The 18,938-nt window shown below is 52.0% G+C and overlaps 6 protein-coding genes across 6 annotated transcripts; 2 read left to right on the forward strand and 4 right to left on the reverse strand.

Moving 5' to 3' along the window:
- Positions 1 to 829: 829 nt before the first annotated feature.
- On the reverse strand, positions 830 to 1,870 carry ASPZODRAFT_154689 (hypothetical protein; the record flags this gene model as incomplete). The annotated part of the gene is made up of 2 exons (XM_022726117.1): positions 830 to 841; positions 893 to 1,870. 2 exons carry the CDS (start codon positions 1,868 to 1,870, stop codon positions 830 to 832), a joined length of 990 nt encoding a protein of 329 aa, XP_022577725.1.
- A 1,082-nt stretch (positions 1,871 to 2,952) lies between these two features.
- ASPZODRAFT_136410 (hypothetical protein) lies at positions 2,953 to 5,169 on the reverse strand. The gene is made up of 4 exons (XM_022724059.1): positions 4,747 to 5,169; positions 4,624 to 4,672; positions 3,589 to 4,550; positions 2,953 to 3,520 (listed from the first exon to the last, which is right to left on the reverse strand). The coding sequence occupies exons 1-4, from the start codon at positions 5,064 to 5,066 to the stop codon at positions 2,995 to 2,997; spliced, it is 1,857 nt and encodes a 618-aa protein (XP_022577726.1). The 5' UTR covers positions 5,067 to 5,169; the 3' UTR covers positions 2,953 to 2,994.
- A 1,812-nt stretch (positions 5,170 to 6,981) lies between these two features.
- Positions 6,982 to 7,513, forward strand: ASPZODRAFT_154691 (hypothetical protein; the record flags this gene model as incomplete). Its single annotated transcript, XM_022726118.1, has 3 exons — positions 6,982 to 7,021; positions 7,099 to 7,305; positions 7,356 to 7,513. 3 exons carry the CDS (start codon positions 6,982 to 6,984, stop codon positions 7,511 to 7,513), a joined length of 405 nt encoding a protein of 134 aa, XP_022577727.1.
- Positions 7,514 to 8,003: 490 nt separating this feature from the next.
- Positions 8,004 to 10,181, reverse strand: ASPZODRAFT_136414 (hypothetical protein). The gene is made up of 2 exons (XM_022724060.1): positions 9,640 to 10,181; positions 8,004 to 9,551 (listed from the first exon to the last, which is right to left on the reverse strand). The coding sequence occupies exons 1-2, from the start codon at positions 9,700 to 9,702 to the stop codon at positions 8,472 to 8,474; spliced, it is 1,143 nt and encodes a 380-aa protein (XP_022577728.1). The 5' UTR covers positions 9,703 to 10,181; the 3' UTR covers positions 8,004 to 8,471.
- Positions 10,182 to 12,084: 1,903 nt separating this feature from the next.
- ASPZODRAFT_1175753 (hypothetical protein) lies at positions 12,085 to 14,095 on the reverse strand. Its single transcript, XM_022721177.1, has 5 exons — positions 13,523 to 14,095; positions 13,386 to 13,465; positions 12,829 to 13,314; positions 12,481 to 12,728; positions 12,085 to 12,424 (listed from the first exon to the last, which is right to left on the reverse strand). Exons 1-5 carry the CDS (start codon positions 13,745 to 13,747, stop codon positions 12,312 to 12,314), a joined length of 1,152 nt encoding a protein of 383 aa, XP_022577729.1. The 5' UTR covers positions 13,748 to 14,095; the 3' UTR covers positions 12,085 to 12,311.
- A 2,483-nt stretch (positions 14,096 to 16,578) lies between these two features.
- ASPZODRAFT_146239 (hypothetical protein) lies at positions 16,579 to 18,698 on the forward strand (the record flags this gene model as incomplete). Its single annotated transcript, XM_022725158.1, has 2 exons — positions 16,579 to 16,702; positions 16,765 to 18,698. 2 exons carry the CDS (start codon positions 16,579 to 16,581, stop codon positions 18,696 to 18,698), a joined length of 2,058 nt encoding a protein of 685 aa, XP_022577730.1.
- Between the last annotated feature and the right edge of the window lie 240 nt (positions 18,699 to 18,938).

Here is an 18,938-nt window from a genome sequence, read left to right on the forward strand (position 1 = left end):
GTAGCGGTGGTGGAAGAGGGTACCGGCTCTCTACCGGCGAGGCCAATTGCGGCAGCGATGGCGGCAACTCATCATGATCTGGCGTCGGCAGAGTAGGATGATGATGAGGAGGAGGAGGAGGAGGAAGAGCCGCTCGGTCACTCTCGCGCGATCTGGTGGGCGAGGGTAGACTATGCGAGCTATGAGGCGACAGTCGACGTGAGGCGAGGGGTTTACGCCCTCTCTTTTTAGCCTCGCGATTGTAAACGCACGAGTGGCCGTAGTCTAACGCAGTAGCAGTGAGATCACTCCACTTCCCAAAGACACCGTCGGGGAAACGCTCGGTAGATACCTAGACAGCGACGACTACGAGGTCAGTGATCGGGATATAGTGCTATTTTGCCAACACCTTGATGGACGTCCTACCACGGCCGGTCGCCGGAACAGCGTGTACGGGACTCGTTGCACTTGTCGCAGGCGCGATGAGCCCGACGGCGATAAGCAGCGAGGCCCGGGGGCAGCAGTGGGTCTGACGGAGACATCACCATCGATAAGATTCAATAGCAGAACCAGATGCAGATCTCCGTGGGCGTGGGGAAGAAAGATAGAGACGAAACAGCGTGAGAGAGAAACAAATCGACTCGAGATGAGGGGGGGGGGGGGGGGGGGAGAGGCCGGGAAAAATTCCCGCGAGAATTACCGTCGGCTTTTATATGGACTGAGGGACTCCTGCGGGGGTTGCGGGGGATAGACGGAGTTTACGGAGGATAGCCAATTTCTGGGGCATTTTGCCGGTGGATTCCAGGGTTCGGATCCAGGGTTTTAATTATATTTGCAGTCTATTATTGGTTTATTTCTGTTTCTAAAGTCTTGCGTTCTGCCTCGGTTTCTGCGTGGAAAAATCAAAGTCCACCCACGGCCCCAGAATCCGGCGCACCTCTTCGTACAGGGGCAAATCCCGCCGCTCGGCCTCCTCGTCCAGCTCGTCGTCTGCCGAAAGACCGTCAGGGTGGGATGTGCGGAGGATTGCCCGTGCAGCGAGTATGTTCTGCTCGACTTCCGCCAGCGAGCTGACTCCCGAGATGGTGCGGACGGTGAAATCGTCGCTCCCCTCGCTGGCCCGGTGGGCTCGACTGAGGGCGTACCGCAGCGACAGCGCCGCCAGGGAGTCCCCCCGGCCAGCAACCCAGTCGGCAGCCTGCTTGGCCGCTGCCCGTAACCCGGCGGGGGCAGGGTGCCAATCGCCCAGACTCCCCTGGGGGACGCCGTTGGCACGCAGCAGCCCCGAGGCCAGCGGACTCGAGCTGCAGACGATGCGGACCCCTTGCTCGCGGAGCTGGGCGAACCCTTCCTGCTCCAACGTACTGTTCTGCAGCGTCAGCTGGGCCCAGTTCTGCACAATGTCCAGCGGGCGCCCGTAGACAGCGCGCACCCGCCGTGCAATGTCCACCAGCACCTCGATCGGATACCCGGAGACGCCAACGTGGCGGATATGACCCTCGGCAACCAGCTCGAACAACGTACCCACGGCCGTCACCACGGCGTCGACAGAGACAAACTCGACGTCATGGCAGAACACCACGTCCAGATAGCTTGTGCGGAGGCGCTGCAGGGACCGCTCAACCGACTGCCGCACCCAGGAAGGCGAGTAGTCGAATTTGTCCGCCGTGATGCGGCCGACTTTGGTCATCAACACGTACTGGTCGCGCGGATACGCCTCCGCGACGGTCGGGTCGGCCAGCGCGGCGCCCAACAACGTTTCCGACGGCTCGTAGTAAGGCGAGGTGTCGATGGCCCGGAGGCCCAGGTCGAACGCCCGGCGGATGATCGTCGCCACGGGCAGCGTCTCGGGGTCGCGCTTGAGCTGGTGGCTGAAGCCCGCGCCGCCCATGATGAGCGGCGGCAGCCGCTGGGCGAGGGGTAATGTTTCTTGGGTCATCAAAAATAACAAGGACAGCAACAGCCGTAGAAACACGGCAAGTCGCAGGTGCCCGTGGACGGCGACGCATCGTCTCTCCTTTATAAAAGGGACATGCTTCTCTTGGAGAGAAATCCGCCGGAATGCGGGTAAATAGCCACGGGGAGATCAGGCAAAATGAAATGGCCCGTCGGACCGCAAATTCCCCGCATTCACTCTCATTATGCTCATATACTATGTAGTATTATGCTCATATACTATGTAGTAATGTAGTTAGTATGTAGAACATAAATAGACTAAATTACTCCCCTCTAATTGCCCTGCCTTGTACCGAGCTGGAGATGGAGATTTGGGGATGAGTCTGCAGGGACTCTTCCAATATGGTTGGAAATATCCAGGAGTTAGACGAGACGTCGATTTAATGGTTATCAGTGGTACTAACTATGTATCTTGAGATACTGTCTTGACCATCTACTCAGTTTAGAGCAGAAAATAGACATTTATAGCTAGACTTGTAGTCTGCAGTGACATATAGTGACCTGTGAATCTAGATCTGAAGTCTAAAATAACTGTCATGCTAGAATTGAAATTGGTTATGTATTATATCTGTCTAGAGTAATAATAGGTACAAAGTAGGGATATACTCAAAGATCAGGTAATTGCTGTAAAATAGAATACTATAGTACTCCGTATACTCCGTACTCCGTATCGTATATACTCCGTATACTTGTTCACTGTATTGCTAGTATCACACTAATGCAGCTAAATCTTGTTGGAGCTTGGACACGAGAAGCCATGACTAGCCTTGGATGAAAAGATAAGAGACAACTCCATTGTTGGAATACATCTAAAAGCCACTCGTAACATTTACATAATCTGCTCGCTCTACACTAACCACCAGCTCCAAGTAATAATTCATCTCCACTCCTAATTTCGGAGGATAGTTGCAATCCGGATCTGGGCGCCCAGACTGAGATGACGAGCCGATGGATCCGGAACGGATCAGATTAGATTTGACTCGGAGTACATCCGCTTTTCTCTTGACAACAACAAGATGATGGAAGATAGATATTATTATACTATATCACTATTATTCACTATACAAGCAGAAAAAACAGCGCATATGCCGCCAGACACCACATATTCGAGAGTATTCCATAATGTAGAGACCCGGCAGAAGAAGTCACTTTCTGCTTCTGCTTCTGAGTAGTAGCGTTGCTCGCATTAGTGGCGTTGCTCTCATTGACGGTGGTCCCATTGCCGGTGGTCCCATTAACGGTGCTCTCACTAACAGTAGATACTGGGGAATCGCACGTCCAGCTCGAGGACTCGTTGACGTTCCCGGATACGTACCTCGCTTCGTGCGGGTAGGGACAGATCGGACGGCGACGGGCGACAAGGGAATCATCGGTAAATTCGGTGGAGTTGATGGCCCATGTTTTCGCCGTGAGGTAGGGCGGGGCGATTCCTTCCTCCACCCAGGCCATGAGCGCCACCAGCGCGTCTTGAGTGCGGTTCCCGATTTCCGGCTGTTCCTGGATGTTGTCTGATAAGGTGGTGGGCTGCGTGGCTCCACCAATATACCAGGGGGCGTTCATGATATCGGGTGTGGAAGCGCAGTGTCTGAAAGAAAAGGTTAGAAAGAAGAAGTTCAAACCAAAAAAGGAAAAGAAGAAAGAGGAAGAACCTACTCCATTCCCGGGACCATGAATAGACGGTAGAACTCGTCGATGGTGGAATTGGCCATGGCCTGCTCGACATGCTCATACAGGTAAACACTATCGCCTGGTGGAACAGAAGGATCAGCCCAGCCGTGGAAATGCAGTAGCTTGCCACCGCGGTCCTGAAAGGCGCTCATGTCAAAGTCATCGGCATTGGAGTTGCCTGGGTTCATCGAGTCGGACAAGAGCACGGTGTCGTAGTCTAGCATCTCCCAGGTCCAGTCGGTGCCCTGCTGCATCACGTACTGGACATAACCCTCGTAGTTTGCGTAGATCCCGTTGGATCCCAGCGTTGACGACCAGGCTGATTCGCTGCCCAGTTCCAGATGAGAGGAGATGTACGTTTGGTTGCCGTCGATCCAGTCGGTATAGATATGGTACAGGATGTTGATCTGGTCACTTGTCAAACAAGTGGCAGGGCTGTTCTCAGCCTCGGTCTCGTTGGCGCAGAGCAGGGTCGACGGCTTGAACACACAGCGTTCTGGGTTGGAGATGACCGAGTCCACAAGCCCGTCTTGCGGATCGCATTGCCTCAAGACCTCGTCGGCCAGGATGGTGAACATGTCGGCAGAAATAGACGAGGCGCTGGAGTTCAACGCGTTAAAGGTCTGCACCTTCAAATTGTACAGTTGGATCCGAGTCGTCCACCATGGAGGTGCTCCAATCAGGACGCCATCAAAGTCGTCTGGGAAGGTCTGGGCGGCCTTGAGGCCCTGCCGACCACCGGTGGAGCAGCCGTCAAAGTAGCTATAGGCCAGAGTCTCGTTGTAGTACGCCTCTGAGACGATCTTGGCGTAGACCGTCGAGTAATGCATTGACCGCCAGCCCCAGTCGGCAATCGCCTCCGTGTTATTGTACGCCCAAGAGGCCGTGGTCCCGTTATGGCCGGTATCGGTGGACATGGTGGCAAAGCCGTATTTCACTCCTGCTGCCTGTCATTGCCTGTCAGCTTTTGACAATTCTTGAGAAGCAATTCTTGAAGCAGCTCTTAAGAAGCATTCTTACCATGTGTGACCAGTGAATACCGCCAGACCATGCTGCATTGCCGACGCCGCTATCCAGGTCAGAATAAAGAAGAGAAAGGGAACAGAGGAAGAGAGGAAGAGAGGAAAGAAAGGGAAGAAATACAGGAATCGGGAGTTCCAGTCGTCTGGCAGGAAAAGGGCAAAGTTGAAGAAAGAAGAGTCGGAGGAAGGCACCTCGACCTTCAGGACGCAAAGAGCCGGGAGCCCCGAGGGAGAGGTGGGATACCCGACGTCGTCGACCACGTCCCACGTAGAATTGTCCGCCAAGTGACTCGCAAAGACAACGGTGGCATTGGAAGAACTTGGAAGGAAGGTCTGAAGGACAGTGACATCGCAGTTGGCAGTGTAGTTCGCAGTGGAAGTAGTAGTAGCGAGTGTAAACTGCACAGAGACAGAGAGAAAGAATGCTACAACCCACCACATGATGGGCAATCGGGACCTGATCTCATGAACTGAACGAATGACCTGGATTACCTCCTAGCGAGGGCCTGATTCCAGGCTTAAATATACTGTCGGTTGGGCTTCGGCACGGTTTCCATCTGATAAGAAGTTGCATAATGGAAAGTGGCCTGGTGGGGGGGGGAATCGAGTCCACTGCGGGTTATCAATAACATCCGGTTCCGTTTGGAGAATAGAGAATAGGTAGTTATATACCCATGGTTTAGTTGAATCATTTATAGCTATATAGATATCTAAGATATATCTAAGAATATTAGGTGCCTGGTAAAGCTAGGTGTCTAGGAAGACTCCATTGACATATACTCTGCAGTCCTGAGGGTGATGCCGCAAGGATGACTCCTACATATGTAGTAGAAGCTAGCTAGAGATTAGTTTGTATGGTAAACAAGGATAAGTTGGTTAATTGCCACTAGCCTACAACTAATTACTTGGTAGTTTCTTGCTGGATCTGCTGAGTTCATAGAAACAGCTACATACAGAGTAATCATGATTATAAAGGGGTACCAGATAGTGAATAGTGACTTAGACTTCATGTGGTCTGAAACAGTATGAATCATACCTAGTACTTCAGTTGCCACATAATAGGGTACTACCTAGGTATATAGTAAACATACAGTTTATTTTATATCTACATTAAACTGAAAATATCCACAGGTATTGTAACATTGTACGGAGTAATATAACTAGGGTTGATCCATTCAAGTGCGTCTAGAGGGATTTAAACTATGAAGGGATATTATAGGCGGGAACCGGGGATATTACAGGCGAGAATTATGAATACTATATTCTATTAGCTAACTAGACTCGATAATCTGAAAAATATATGCTCAACAGGGCTCACTAGATCCAAGTCCTCGCTTGATCCTTGCTTGGTTCTTGCTATGTACATACAACGCTACAAGGTACACAAGGCCAATAATCTTAGTGTCAGGTAGTTACAGGATAACTACCTAGTTATTTATATAATAGTTAAATACATATATAAATTAGATATGTTTATATTTTTATCAATACAACCTAAGATATGTAAAATATAATTTATGGGACAGACATCGTTGTCGGAAGAACTGGCTATTGACCTTAATGCCATGAATATTAATGAATACCTACTATATCACTGAGTATTAATCCTTATGAAGATTTATTACTGAACAGAAAAACATCTTGATAGAACAGAATAAAGAATAGCAAAAACATTAACCAGATATACTATATATACAGTCAACCGAGTACAATATGGACCACAATCTTGTCTATTATTCGAGGAATTATTGATAGTAGAATCCACCTCTTAATAGTGACAGACAGACATTGCTTTCAGACCCCAACACTCAATAATAGCAGACAAACACTACCACTTCTCGAATACTCCGTATACTCCGTAGTAAAAAAATAAGTATTATCCCGGCTCAGCCCTAACTCATCCATCAAGCACAGAATAAACTAGGGCCTAGAACTGTGGGGGAAATAGAGGCAAATCCACAGGGCAAAATCGACAGAAAATCCACCCTCAGCCACGCGTATCTCAGAGATTTTGCGGTGGAGCCTCGAAGGCGACTGCACCCCCAACACTTGGGGCCCGGATTCTTCATTCTGCCCGCTGGAATTATCCCTGCACGGTCTGGTTCTCTGTCGATTAATTGTGCTGCCATTGCAAGACGCTGGAATAGTCTCATCCGCTGCAAACGGTGAGGTTTGAAAGTCTGCTGGAAAGTTTGCGGGCGGGGACCACAAGAGGGGTCGCCCACGATTCCTGGCCACAACAGCGTCCCTGGTCTTGACACCATCATTGCCATTCAACCCACAACTCCCACCGGCTTCTTCTTCTTCATCTTCACCTTTTACCATTCTTGAACCTGTGATACACTGTAATCCCGCCATGTCTGGTCGTCAAGTCTCCCACGGGCGCGGAGGCGCAGGTAAGCCTTCCATCCCCCCCCTCCCCCCCTTGTTAAGCTGTTCTCGGCGACAACCCCGCTCACTGCTTTCCGTGTAGGCAACATTTTCTCAAAGGAATCGAACGGCTCGTCGGCCAAAGATCTCGTCACCCCAACCATCAAACAAGACATATATACCACCGGGCGCGGAGGCTCCGGCAACATGGTCGTCAACGACCCGCAGCATCCGGAGCTCGCGCGCGAGAGTCAGGATGTCGAGCTTCCGCCTCAGCGCCAGGAACAGGGGCGTCACTTTCTCGGACGAGGTAAGGTTGCAAGAAGAAAAATATCGGAATCTCCGCTGACTTGGTTTCAGGCGGTGTGGCGAACGCGTATATCCCTCCCCCCGGCGCAGAAGAGAAATTTCGCCAGCAGGAGGAACAGGAGCTGCAGCGTGTCCGGACGGCGTCGAGAGATCGTCTGAAGGAACTGGAACGCTCGCATGACCAGCGCAAGCAGTCGCCGGCCAGCTGAGCCTCGTTCACTTACTCTGTTTGGAATCCTGTACACTTGCTTCTCCTTCTTCTTCTCTTGACTGTATCGATACCCCCCTGGCAATGACTTGCTTCATGTCTAATCTTCGTTTCTCTCCCCTCATTGCTCTCCTCTTCATATTCTTCGTTTAAATGTCTGTTATTTTCTTTTGTTTCTTTTTTTTTGCGATCCTGGACTCTGCACGGCCGATTCGATGATAGACACAAAAAAGAACCTTTGAGTGCGCACTAGACATGATGACACTTTTATTATTATCAATTCCTCGTTGCTTTTTTCTCCTTTTCACCCCACATCGGGGGAATTGCTTTCGCTTCCAATGAGACGGCGCCCGCTTATCAGGTTGCATGATCTTTGCATCACTACAGAGTATTCAGGCAATTCTTAGTTAGGTAGTTTAGATACCTATGTAGTACAGGGTATCTTCTGACTGTTTTCATGAATATGTAAAAAAAAATATTATCATCTATTGGAGGTCCTCATATAAGACCAGTAAATTTTATCAGGTCAGCTATTCGATAGCTCTTATATTACTGAGGTGATGATGACAGAATAGACCAGCAATAAGCGTTGACAAGGCTTGGAAGTATTAGCCCAATTTCTATTCTATGGTGAATGAACTGGATATGCCCAGGAATTCATATCCTTTAATCACTACATTCAACTTCATGAGGCTTGATCCTAGTCCTTCTCAACCCGTCCTCCAAACCCAAGACTGGCGGCGGGGAATGATGTATAAGCATCCTGGAAGTCTCCAACGCTGGTGAACTCCTGTGAAGGCCAATCATGTGCGATTCGAGCAGGGGGGCCTGGCTGTCCTTTCTTGGACTTAACCCAAACCCTTTCAACAAGGGAAGATATTTACCCTGCCCTGGGCTATCCGATGTTATCGTGTATATAGTTATCGATGCGTTGTGGTTCCAACGGCACATCGACGATTTTAAGTCCCAGGCACGAATCCAGTCGCATCGATCGCCCAGCTGATGGATTGCGTCCACTGGCAGCCGAGCACTTGGCTGATCTCCCTCAAGATCCGGGTCCCCCAGTCTCCCATCCACCAGCGGTCCCGAAGGTGATGCAGGATCACGCAGTAGTGCGCCAGTATGGTCAGGGCGAGCGGCTGGCGGTCTGTGAGCAGGTCGAGGTAGCGTGCAGGCAGTCGATGGATCCATCGGAACGCGATCAGACTTGGCTCCCCGCCCCTAAGCAGTTTCTCCAGACATTCACCCAGTATCTGGATGGTTTCCGTGTAGACGGCCGTTTCGTGGTGGGGATCATGATTCGAGAACGTGGTGTTGAGGTTGTGCAGAAACAGAATGGCCAGCTTGGATGTGTCCGGCATCTGCGGCGCAGGATCCTCTTCCCGAGTGGTCAGAGATCCCATCTCACCGTCCTGGACCCAGGGAATGATCTCGATCAGCACCTTGATCGACCGCCGGGTGATACTGAATACTCGGCACAGATCATCGAGCGACGTGTGGGTAGAGGTCGGCCTCACGAGTAGGGGAAAGGCAATCGAAAACACAATCATCAGGCTAGACAGGGCAAAGGTGGCATTGCAGTTTCTCTCGCTGACGGCACCCGCCAGTGTGAGGCCGCCGAGGGCGTGTGTCTGATGAGCCTGCGCCGTTTTCAGGTACTCCTTTTGCTGTTTCCCACGGTGTGTGAAGGCCAGGTGCAGCGCCGAGAGAGCGAGCACGCCCCGCATCAGAAACGGGTTTCGCAGCGACTCGCGAGGCACGACAGACTGCCAGACCCGTTCACCAGCACTGGTCCGCGCCAGCGAGCGGTATGTTGCTGTACACCAGTTCATCATGAGCTCAAGGTCCTCCAAGTTGAGCTTCTGCTCGGAGGCCATCAGGTCGACCGAGTCCTCGCTTGCCGTGGACGACGACGACGAGCTCGGCGTGGGTGGGCGAGATTTAATCCGAATGTCAGACCAGATCAACGAGGGCGAGTTATTCTGGCTGACCAGCCGGTGGTTGGAACACTGTTCACATCCTGGACGTGTCTCCGAGCACTGTAAGAAGAAGGTGTCAGCCTTTCTTTTCTGAATCATGGTGGAGGAAGACATGTGATTGAGGCCTCAGGCACCACAAAACACGCACCTTCATGCGTCGTGCCTTGCAAGGCAGGCACTTCTTCTGGCCGTGACTTCGCCGCGCAGCCATCGTGAGGAGATCAGTCTGAAGGGAGCAGGGACAAAGACGAGACGATTACAACTGCTCCTGGGTAAGCCTGGCGATTGAGACCTTGGCTCTGGCGGTCTTTAACTGTGGATGGTGTCGTAAACCGATTTTATTCACCCACTGGGGCGCCTGGAGGAAAGGTACCTAGGTAGGTTCCAGCTGCCGTGATGGTGGGTCTGTCTGGGACGCTGACTCGCATCTGCTTTCGTCTAGGATAATATGCAAGACTGACTCAATTCAAATATTGACCGAGGATCGTTCATTCGATGAGCTTTTATACCGGATAGCCGGCCCTGCGTTGAACCCAAACTTGAGGGAAGGGACACTGTCGCAAGAGGCCTCCTGTACTCGCTCCTTCGAGCGACTGGCATCGCACAGCATCTGCTGGTCACTAGATTTCAATGATTGACAGCGATCATGGGCAGCGAGGGAGCGTGGGAGCGTGGGAAGAATATCTACACCAGGAAAATGATGAACGGCCCAGTGACTCCGCAGAGAGTGTCTAGAAAAACATCGCAGGCCGGCATGCTCCACAAAACCGTTCCACTTCTCGTTCAATGAAGACCTCTAGCCCCTATCATTCGGGCGCCTCTGGAAGCTGTGGACAAAAAAAGGAAACGCTCATGATGCCAAGCCTTGCGGGCTATCTGTCTAGAGTGCTTTTCCCCGATCGAGTAATCGCTGTGCACAGCGTGCCGTGATTGGTGTTTCGCCCGTCTCAGGATCGTCATGGCACTTCGAAGTGATTACGCAGCAGTCTCTTTGTTCGCGTCAAAAATAGCCAGCGCAACGGGTATCGAGCACAAATGCGGCCTACGGGCAATCACAGTGGGTATGCTGATTCGCCGTGCATTACAAGACTGCTATGACCACGGAGTAACTCCATAACCCATTCTCCCTAGTCCGTCCCTCTCCGTACGGAGTACGGAGTTACTACCTCCTCGTCGACTATCGGACCGTGTGTTCCGTCGACCGCCCTTTCAAATATTCGGGTGATCATCATTTAAGCGCTAATGATCGACCGAACAGGTGGCCCGACGACTCTGGTACGAAAAGGACAACCGCGGAATCCGGAGTACGGAGTGGTTACGTACCATTCTCAACTCGAGTCAGCGGCACTGTTACTACAGAGCATTGCACTGCACTCTGCGCTCTGTACTCCCGTATTGATGCTGTGGGAAGATGGGCTCCACAAAATAACCTTGCGGTAGGGACCCCTAATTTTAAAGATTAATTAAAAAGGCCTGCCAATTGGTTTGGACTTGATTAATCCCATGAGGTCCCTGGAGCCCAATTCCCATTCAATTTGCTAGTGGGGTATGTGATGGCAAGAAGGCTCTCTCTCTCTCTCTCTCTCTCTCTCTCTCTCCCCGGCATGATTCAATTGATTCCTTGCACAGATTCACCGGGCTCATCGCTACGAGTGAGACAAGTGATAGAAGTTCCGAAGAACTACTCCTACGGGAACTCCTGATCTGCAGATGCTAACTACGGAGCATAGGTAATAAGGTATGCTTGCTTCGACGTGCCCGGGAACGAAAGAAAGACCTGACCAATGGTTCTTTGCAGGGGTGATTCCGCATCAGGGAATAAGAAGCGGGATCCCCGTTGCGCGGTGATCTACAGATCTACGGGACGGAAGAGTGACTCTTTCTAGTCCAGAGCATCCAACGAACTACGACGTAACCATACATTCATACTTCATACTCCATCTAGAGTCGATCGGATGTGCTGTCGCCCTACGGTTGGAAGCTTGAATCCTTCCAACTCATTTGCAAAGATGAGCGAGACGGATTTGGTCCGACCGAATGACCGACCAACATAGCCAGCTCGGTACTATTCCAAATTATGTGTCAATCATGATCCCAAGAATAGTGACCAAACAGTTAACTTATTAGATGATGCCCATTCTATGATGGTATGACACCAGATCCATCACATGCCATGGTCTGGACTTGACGACAACTATCTCATTCTCGAGTCAGGATACCTTTCCCTACCAAGAGCGCATTATTCACTCCGAGCCAGATCTATTCCATTCCATAGCTGGATCCCATCAAGTACGGACCAACTAACTATATGCAGATCAAAGGAATCAGAGAATCCCTTTACCTATGCTCGGTACAGAGAGGGATAGGTGACAAGGCCTTTCTTTTGATCGTCCTGTCTGTCACTGTTCTTTCCCTTGTCTCTTTCCCTTGTTGGTCAACTCCGAAGCATCCATACTGCAAATGGAGAATGGGCCGGGGTGGTACTCGATGATAGTTAGGTGATCATGCAGCAGCTACGTTTCTACATAGGGACATAGGTCATTTCACCGTCCCTCTAATTCTGATTTATCGGCAATGATTGATCAAAAGCACTATCTTCTAGTTGCCTAATTTACTAGTTGCCCAACTATGGCCCTGAAAGTTCCCTTAAGAAGTAACTGCGCATACGGCCAATTCAATTCCACCAATGACCTGCCAACTGATACTGATGAAGCTTGTTTATGTTTATCCCTGCGGCAAACAGAATACGCAGGTATTTGTGAATCAGGTGATAGTTTCCCGGATGGAGAATACAGGGCTCTCCTAGAATTGAATTGATACTTAGGTATGTATATACGGCAAGAATAGCAAGGTATTACCCATCCCGAACACCGGAGCAAACCGACCCCAACACCGCCTGGAGAATCGAGACAAGCGGAAAAAACAGAAACCAACACAGAAAAAAAGGATACATGAGTTCACTCGTAATCATCTCCGTCATCGTCGTCGCCTCCGCGCCCTCGCGACCCCTTGACGCCATCTTTACGAATGGGAATCTTGATCCCCTGTAGGGCAAAGCATTTGCTCAGCTGCGTGCTCTCGATCACGCCGGGGAACTTCTTTGCAGAGAAGACCTGGAAGGGCTCGGAGAAGACTGAGGCCAGTACCGGGGCGGAGCCGTGGTTGACCACCGTGCTGTTGGCGCCGTCACTGGGGTCGGTATTTTTGGTACCTACGTTGACAAAATTCATCTTGAGTCTACCAGAATCAGTGTCCCATTTTACCACGCTCACCCCGCTCCGGGAGAGGAAGAAGAGGGGGGAAAGAAATAAAGAAAAAAAAGAGAGAGGAGAATTACCGGAAGGTTCCCTCAGTCCGAACACTCAGATCTTGCAAGATAAACCAGACACCAATCTTGTTGTCCGGGTCGGTCAGACGAAAGGCACTAGCGCTGAGGCTACCGATCAGGTTGCGAGTGAACATGCCGGTGCCTTGCGAGCTCGGGGCAGGCGACATGTTGGCTGAGGGTAAGTGGTTGCCGGTAGGATAGTATGGTGGGTAGTATGCATTTTGCGGGTTGGCGCCATAGGCGTTTGGGTAGGCCAGCTGCTGGTTGGCGCCATAGTAGTTGCCCATCTGCGGATAGCCGACTGACTGGCCGTAGGGAGTCTGACCGTATGGCGGATAGGCGGCGGCCATGTTCTGCGGTGGCGGCGGGTAGGAGGAGGAGGTCGCGGTAGAGATTGAGGGGGAAGAGGCCGAATGGCGGACGAGATTGACCTCGCTGGTGCCTTCGGCATTCCACAGATCGACGGTGAGGACATAGAACGAGGTATCGATTTCACTAGAACAGACCGTCAGTACTAGCATCAACGAGACGAGATGGCGAAAAAAGAAAAACCATTTCGGCCATACTTGATATCCACTTCCTTCTCGGTCTGGGCGTCTCGCACGATGAGGCGGATGCAGGGCGGAGGAGTAATGGGGCGCCGATCCTGGTACCTATTAGCCTGGAATCACCTACTCATAAGTAGTAAGAGGGGAAGGAGTACCTTATCTCCAAAGCCGCACATGCGCGCGCGGATGGGTTGTTGAACGACCTGCAGCGACCAGACGCGGCCGTCGAGGACGGTGGCGATGGGGGCGAGGTGGTCGGAGGAGCGCATCAGGTTACCAGACCCCGGGGTCGGATAGGCGGCGGCCGGAGGAGGAATGCGATCCATCGACAGCGGGGGGGGCGGACCTGGATGGGACCTTTCGTGCTCGGCGGTGTACATGGTTCGGGCGCAGAGGAACCGAGGGTGGGAAAGAAGCAGCAAAAACACCACCGAAGGGGATAAGCAGATGATCTTCTGAGTGTAGGATGGACAGTCTAGACGACCTTCTTCCGTGTCAGGAGCGGAGCAGAGGGGTCAGGGACCTGCGACGTCACTGTTGGAGCATCGACTCTGCGGCCGCCGGAGGGGTGGTGTGTGCGGGCGGGCGTTTTGCGAGCGTTTTGCGGGCGTGCAACGGTCGACGGAGAAGGCTGCGTCTCGCAACGGACAGTCGACAGAACCCTCGGAGAAGCTCGGAGCGACGAGAAATAAAACGATCCGCAGGAGAAAAAGGCGTCGAGGGGCCGGAGGAGGGGAGGGATTCGGTGGTCGAGTTAGTGGGCTGGAGGAGGAACAGCGGTGGAAAGAACCAGCGTTGACGAAGGCGGAAAGTGAAAGTACAAGCGACCGAGAAGCGTCACTGCCGAACAGGTGAAACTAGAGGCGACTGGAATCCCCGTCAGACCAAGAAGAAGATTGTGGGAGGGTTTGATCAAGGGCAGACAGACTGGAGAGCTCGAAATCTCCCGACACACCGATTGGACCCGGGGCTGAGAAGCTTGGGGGGGTAGTAGACTCGGAGGGAATTTAGCGGCGGCTGTCACAGCGGGAGATGCGCTGACTTTCCACGGATCGCAGCTCTGAAGCGGGTGTGGTATGAAAGGAGGTGGAAATCCAGAGAGAAGAAAGGAGAGGAGAGCAGCGAGAAAGAGGGAGAGAGAAGGGGGGGGAGAGAGAGGAAGATACGGCCGGTGCTGGAAGTGGAAGTGGGTTGGACGCAATGGATTATCTAACGATGCGATGCCACGACGGCAGACAAACCCAGGATTTCTGTACAGAATAATATGTCTGGCAGATGATTTGTTTTTCTCATTTAATTCTATCTACTAGGCGTATTAATTATAATTAATTTTCTTGTTTCTAAGGGTTCTACCTGAAGACTTGTCTTTACAATGGTTCTATAACTACTCTCTATCCTCTTAACTACGGTAGGTATACCACAACCGACCGTTTTCAGCGACCGTCTTCGGACGATGATGGTGGGCGAATACCACATCAATGCAACCTCGTAACTGACTGCCTGGATGGGAGATCGCCTATGGAGATAATAAAGAACAGAAGGATGAAATCAGACAGATTTAAGAAGTCTTCTTTTCCACTTCCCCCGGGGCATGGCTGTGATATAAATGAATATATCATTGAGAACTAGGTGGTACCAGCGCTGTGGTTCAGTTGTGAAGAAACAAATTAATAATAACAATATTCTTTTTATAGAATTGCCATTGAAGTATAGTACTTTTGTTTATTAACATAACAATGATAATACTCTGTAATACTCAGACAGCCATTGGTAAGAAGAGTTCCTACTCCCTCGCCATCCTGTCTAGATGCCAGTAGATGGTACATACCTTTAAACTATCTATTTATTTCTTATTGAATAATAATCGAATATAACTAGAATTGTCACCAACAGCCCTATAAAATAATGACAGAGAGAGAACTCTGTATAATTCAAAGTCGAAGCAGGTTGGATGCCAAAGTATCAAGGCAGCGCGGGGCAATATCGTTATCTGTTCCTGATCCTGTTCTCGGCCCTCTGAGCGGCACCCGATGGGGCTTTTAAGCGGCTGGCAATGTGCGTGGAGGATAATCCTCAGACATGATTGTGAGCTCTGGAGTGACTAGTGGACTGCCCTCACAGACAGTGACGAAGGAGATTCGGGATTTGTCTCAGGGAGTAGAACCGTCCAAGGGTAGGTTGCCTAGATTGACTTATCTAAACGACGTCCTAGAGTCAGTAGTTTCAGTAGTGAGATAGTTTCAAATAAAGTCCATGTCAATGAGCGCGTTCCCATCGGATTCAAACACGACATTCAAAGGTTTAAGCTCAACGTAATACTTCGTACAAGGATCCGTAGAAACGGCAATGCCGGCTGCTTGCACAATGTTGGGCACACCTTTGAAAAGGCCGATGCTCTCAAGCTCTTGCGTATGACCTGTGTGTCGTGGGGCTGGTAGAGAGGCCGATTCACGACTGTGAGGACATATGGCTTCCTCGAACGGTTGTTGTTGTCTGGCCGAGGAGAGACTGAGCTCAGGAGTCAGGACTGAGGAGTCAGGACTGTCGGTGAAGACATGTGATACACCCAACCCTGCCCTAACTTGAGTCTCAATTCGGTATCCAAGTATGGAAGTACCGGGTACCTCAGGGCTAAGCACTTACCTAGGTACTTGGGTAGAAGGTACCTACCTGTCTTTAAATCAAGCCTTTCCCTCGTATCCCTTTCTCTGACGGGAATGCAATACCTTCACCAAATTGCGTGATGTCGAAGCATTCCGTACCTGGGTAACTAAAGTATCGAAATATAATATCCTCTGAAAGTTGAATCTCCAGGAAAATCCACCACATGGGTTTTTATCTACCATTCGAGTCGTAATGGCGTGCAGGCCAGTTATGTAGTATACCATCAAACACCTTTTATACTTTATCAAGTGGATCATGAAGGTGATCACTTTATTTATTATTACTACATCCTAGCCGGAGATTTCCTCAGCCCCCACCTAGGCAGGGATTCTTACAGGTTCTCTTCACTGCTGACTGCCGATGATGGGGGCCATTACCACCTATGGAGTAGTTATTGACAAGGTAGAAGGTATGTAGCGTCGGCAGCAAGGCAAACCTGAGACATGGAGGGGGAGGGCGTTGTTTGCCATATAAGATCAGGCAAGCTCTGGCTGCTGATCGAGTTGCGATGGATAAAATAACCATTGGAGTCTCTCTGGTTGCCATCATGGCGTTTGCTGGCATTCTTACAGCTTGCTTATTGCTGCTGCCTCACGTATCCTCCACCGCCACCTTCACTCCGCTGCTGCCTCCCGCATATCCTCTCGCGGTGCGCAGTCCCTATCTATCAGGTGAGAACTCTGAATTCATAATTGTCCCTTCTCCCCTGACTTCTCCGTGTCTAACTATCCAGCGTGGCTCCCCGGTAACGCAGCGGAGAACCTCCCATCGAGTCGCTCGCAGTTCTGGTACGGCAACGAGCTGAACTGGTCGCTCATCGCTCGGGTCGACGATGTTGCGTACAACTTGTTTGGCGTGGTCGACTCCCTCGAGGATACGAAGAACGCGACCGTCACGGAGGGCAAGTACACTTCGACACACAGTATCTTCACGTTGACTGCGGGTGCTGCCACCATCACACTCGACTTCCTGTCGCCCGTCTCGCCCACAAACTACCTACGCCAGTCGCTGCCGTTCTCCTACCTGACCGTCACCGTGAAGGCGTCCGGCCAGAGCGTTCAGATCTACTCCGACATCGACGATTCGTGGACAGGCCAGTCGACAAGCTCCGAATGGAGCTACGCCACGAACGGCTCAACCGCCGTCTACCAGATCTCTGCCAAGGACACGGCCACCTACTCGCAGAACACTGCCGGCCAGGCTCTATGGGGGGACGCCGTCTATGCAACCCGCCCCGGGAATAGTAGTGGAAGCAAGTTGACCGCTGCGTCGGGCCCCGTGGCCGCTGTGCGTGCCCAGTTTGTTGGGAACGGAACCCTCGACGATACCCACGAGGCCTGGACGTCTGGGGGCGTCGTCGGGTTCGCGCAGGAGCTGGGTACGGTGAGTGAGAGTGCGGCCGTCACCTTTGCTATCGGCCATGTACGTCTGCAGTCAATCAATTACCTGGGCGCCGCGCAAACAGGGTACTACCGCGCGACGTATCCGGAGACGGTGGCAGCGGTCTCGCACTTCCTGGACGATTACACAGACGCCGACAGCGACGCGAGCAGCCTGGACGAGCTGATCCAGAAGGCAGGCGAGGAGTCGTACAGCGCAGGCGGCAGCAACTACTCGGATATCCTGGCGCTGTCTGTGCGGCAGGTGTACGGCGGGATGGAGCTGACAATCCCAGACGACACGCTAGACACGAGCTCGCCGCGGGCGTTCATAAAGGAGATCTCGAGCGACGGTAACATCAACACGGTGGATGTGATCTATGCAACGTTCCCGCTGCTGTACGCGCTGGACGCGACCTGGATCAAGCTGCTGCTCCGGCCCGTGCTCGAGTACTCGGTCAGCGACCTGTACACGGAAGACTACGCAGTACACGACCTTGGAGCCGACTACCCGAACGCGACGGGCCATCTGGCCTCGGGCGAGTCAATGCCTGTCGAAGAGAGCGGCAACATCGTGATCATGAGCCACGCGTACACAAAGGCCTCGGGCAACGACGACCTGGCCACCACATACGCCGACCTGCTGGAGAAGTACGCGACTTATCTACTGGTCAATGGCGAGTACCCCGCCAAGCAGCTATCACTGAACGACGGCCTGGGCGAGCTGGCCAACCAGACCAACCTGGGCATCAAGGCGGCCGTCGGCTTGGCCGCCTACGGGGCGCTCACCGGCCAGGATAACTATACCACCGCCGGCCAAGGATTTGCAACGACAATCTATACCGACCGCGTCGGCACAGATGCAAGTGGTAGCTACTTCACGATCCAGTACGGGATCGAGCCGTGGTTCCTCGTCTTCAACCTCTATCCGGACATTCTCTTAGGGCTAGACGTGTTCCCCGAGGCCGCATACAACGCGACGAGCGCCTTCTACCCGACTGCCCGCGAGGCGGCCGGACTGCCCCTAGATGGCTCGCTCGCATGGGGCCAGACAAACTGGCAGAGCTACGTTGCCGCGACGGTGACGGGTGCCGCGCGCGAGATGCTCATCGCCGACCTACACGCGTACATTTCGAATGGACTCAACGCCGTCCCCTTTTCAGACAAGTACTGGGTTAAAAATGGCACAGACTATGTCGCGGGCGAGTACGATAGTTTCCGCGCCCGGCCGACCCTGGGAAGCCACTTTGCCTTGATGGCTCTCCTGGGAGAGAATCAGTTGTCTTAGCTGCAGTCAATATATGCATGCATGGTCGTATGCTCCATGTTACGCCACCATGGCGAAGAGCACGCCATAGAAACTATAGTACGACACGACCAGGGCTAAGTACTTGGCTACTTAGGTAGTTGATTGGTCACGTTTCATACATAGTATGCCCTCTCCTCTGACTCCGCATTATCATCTCAGAATTGAAGGGTGCAACAGGTAGGCCATGGTTGTCAAGTATTCCAGATGGCGAACATAGGT

This window comes from Penicilliopsis zonata, assembly GCF_001890105.1.
Source record: "Penicilliopsis zonata CBS 506.65 unplaced genomic scaffold ASPZOscaffold_20, whole genome shotgun sequence".
Taxonomy (NCBI): domain Eukaryota; kingdom Fungi; phylum Ascomycota; class Eurotiomycetes; order Eurotiales; family Aspergillaceae; genus Penicilliopsis; species Penicilliopsis zonata.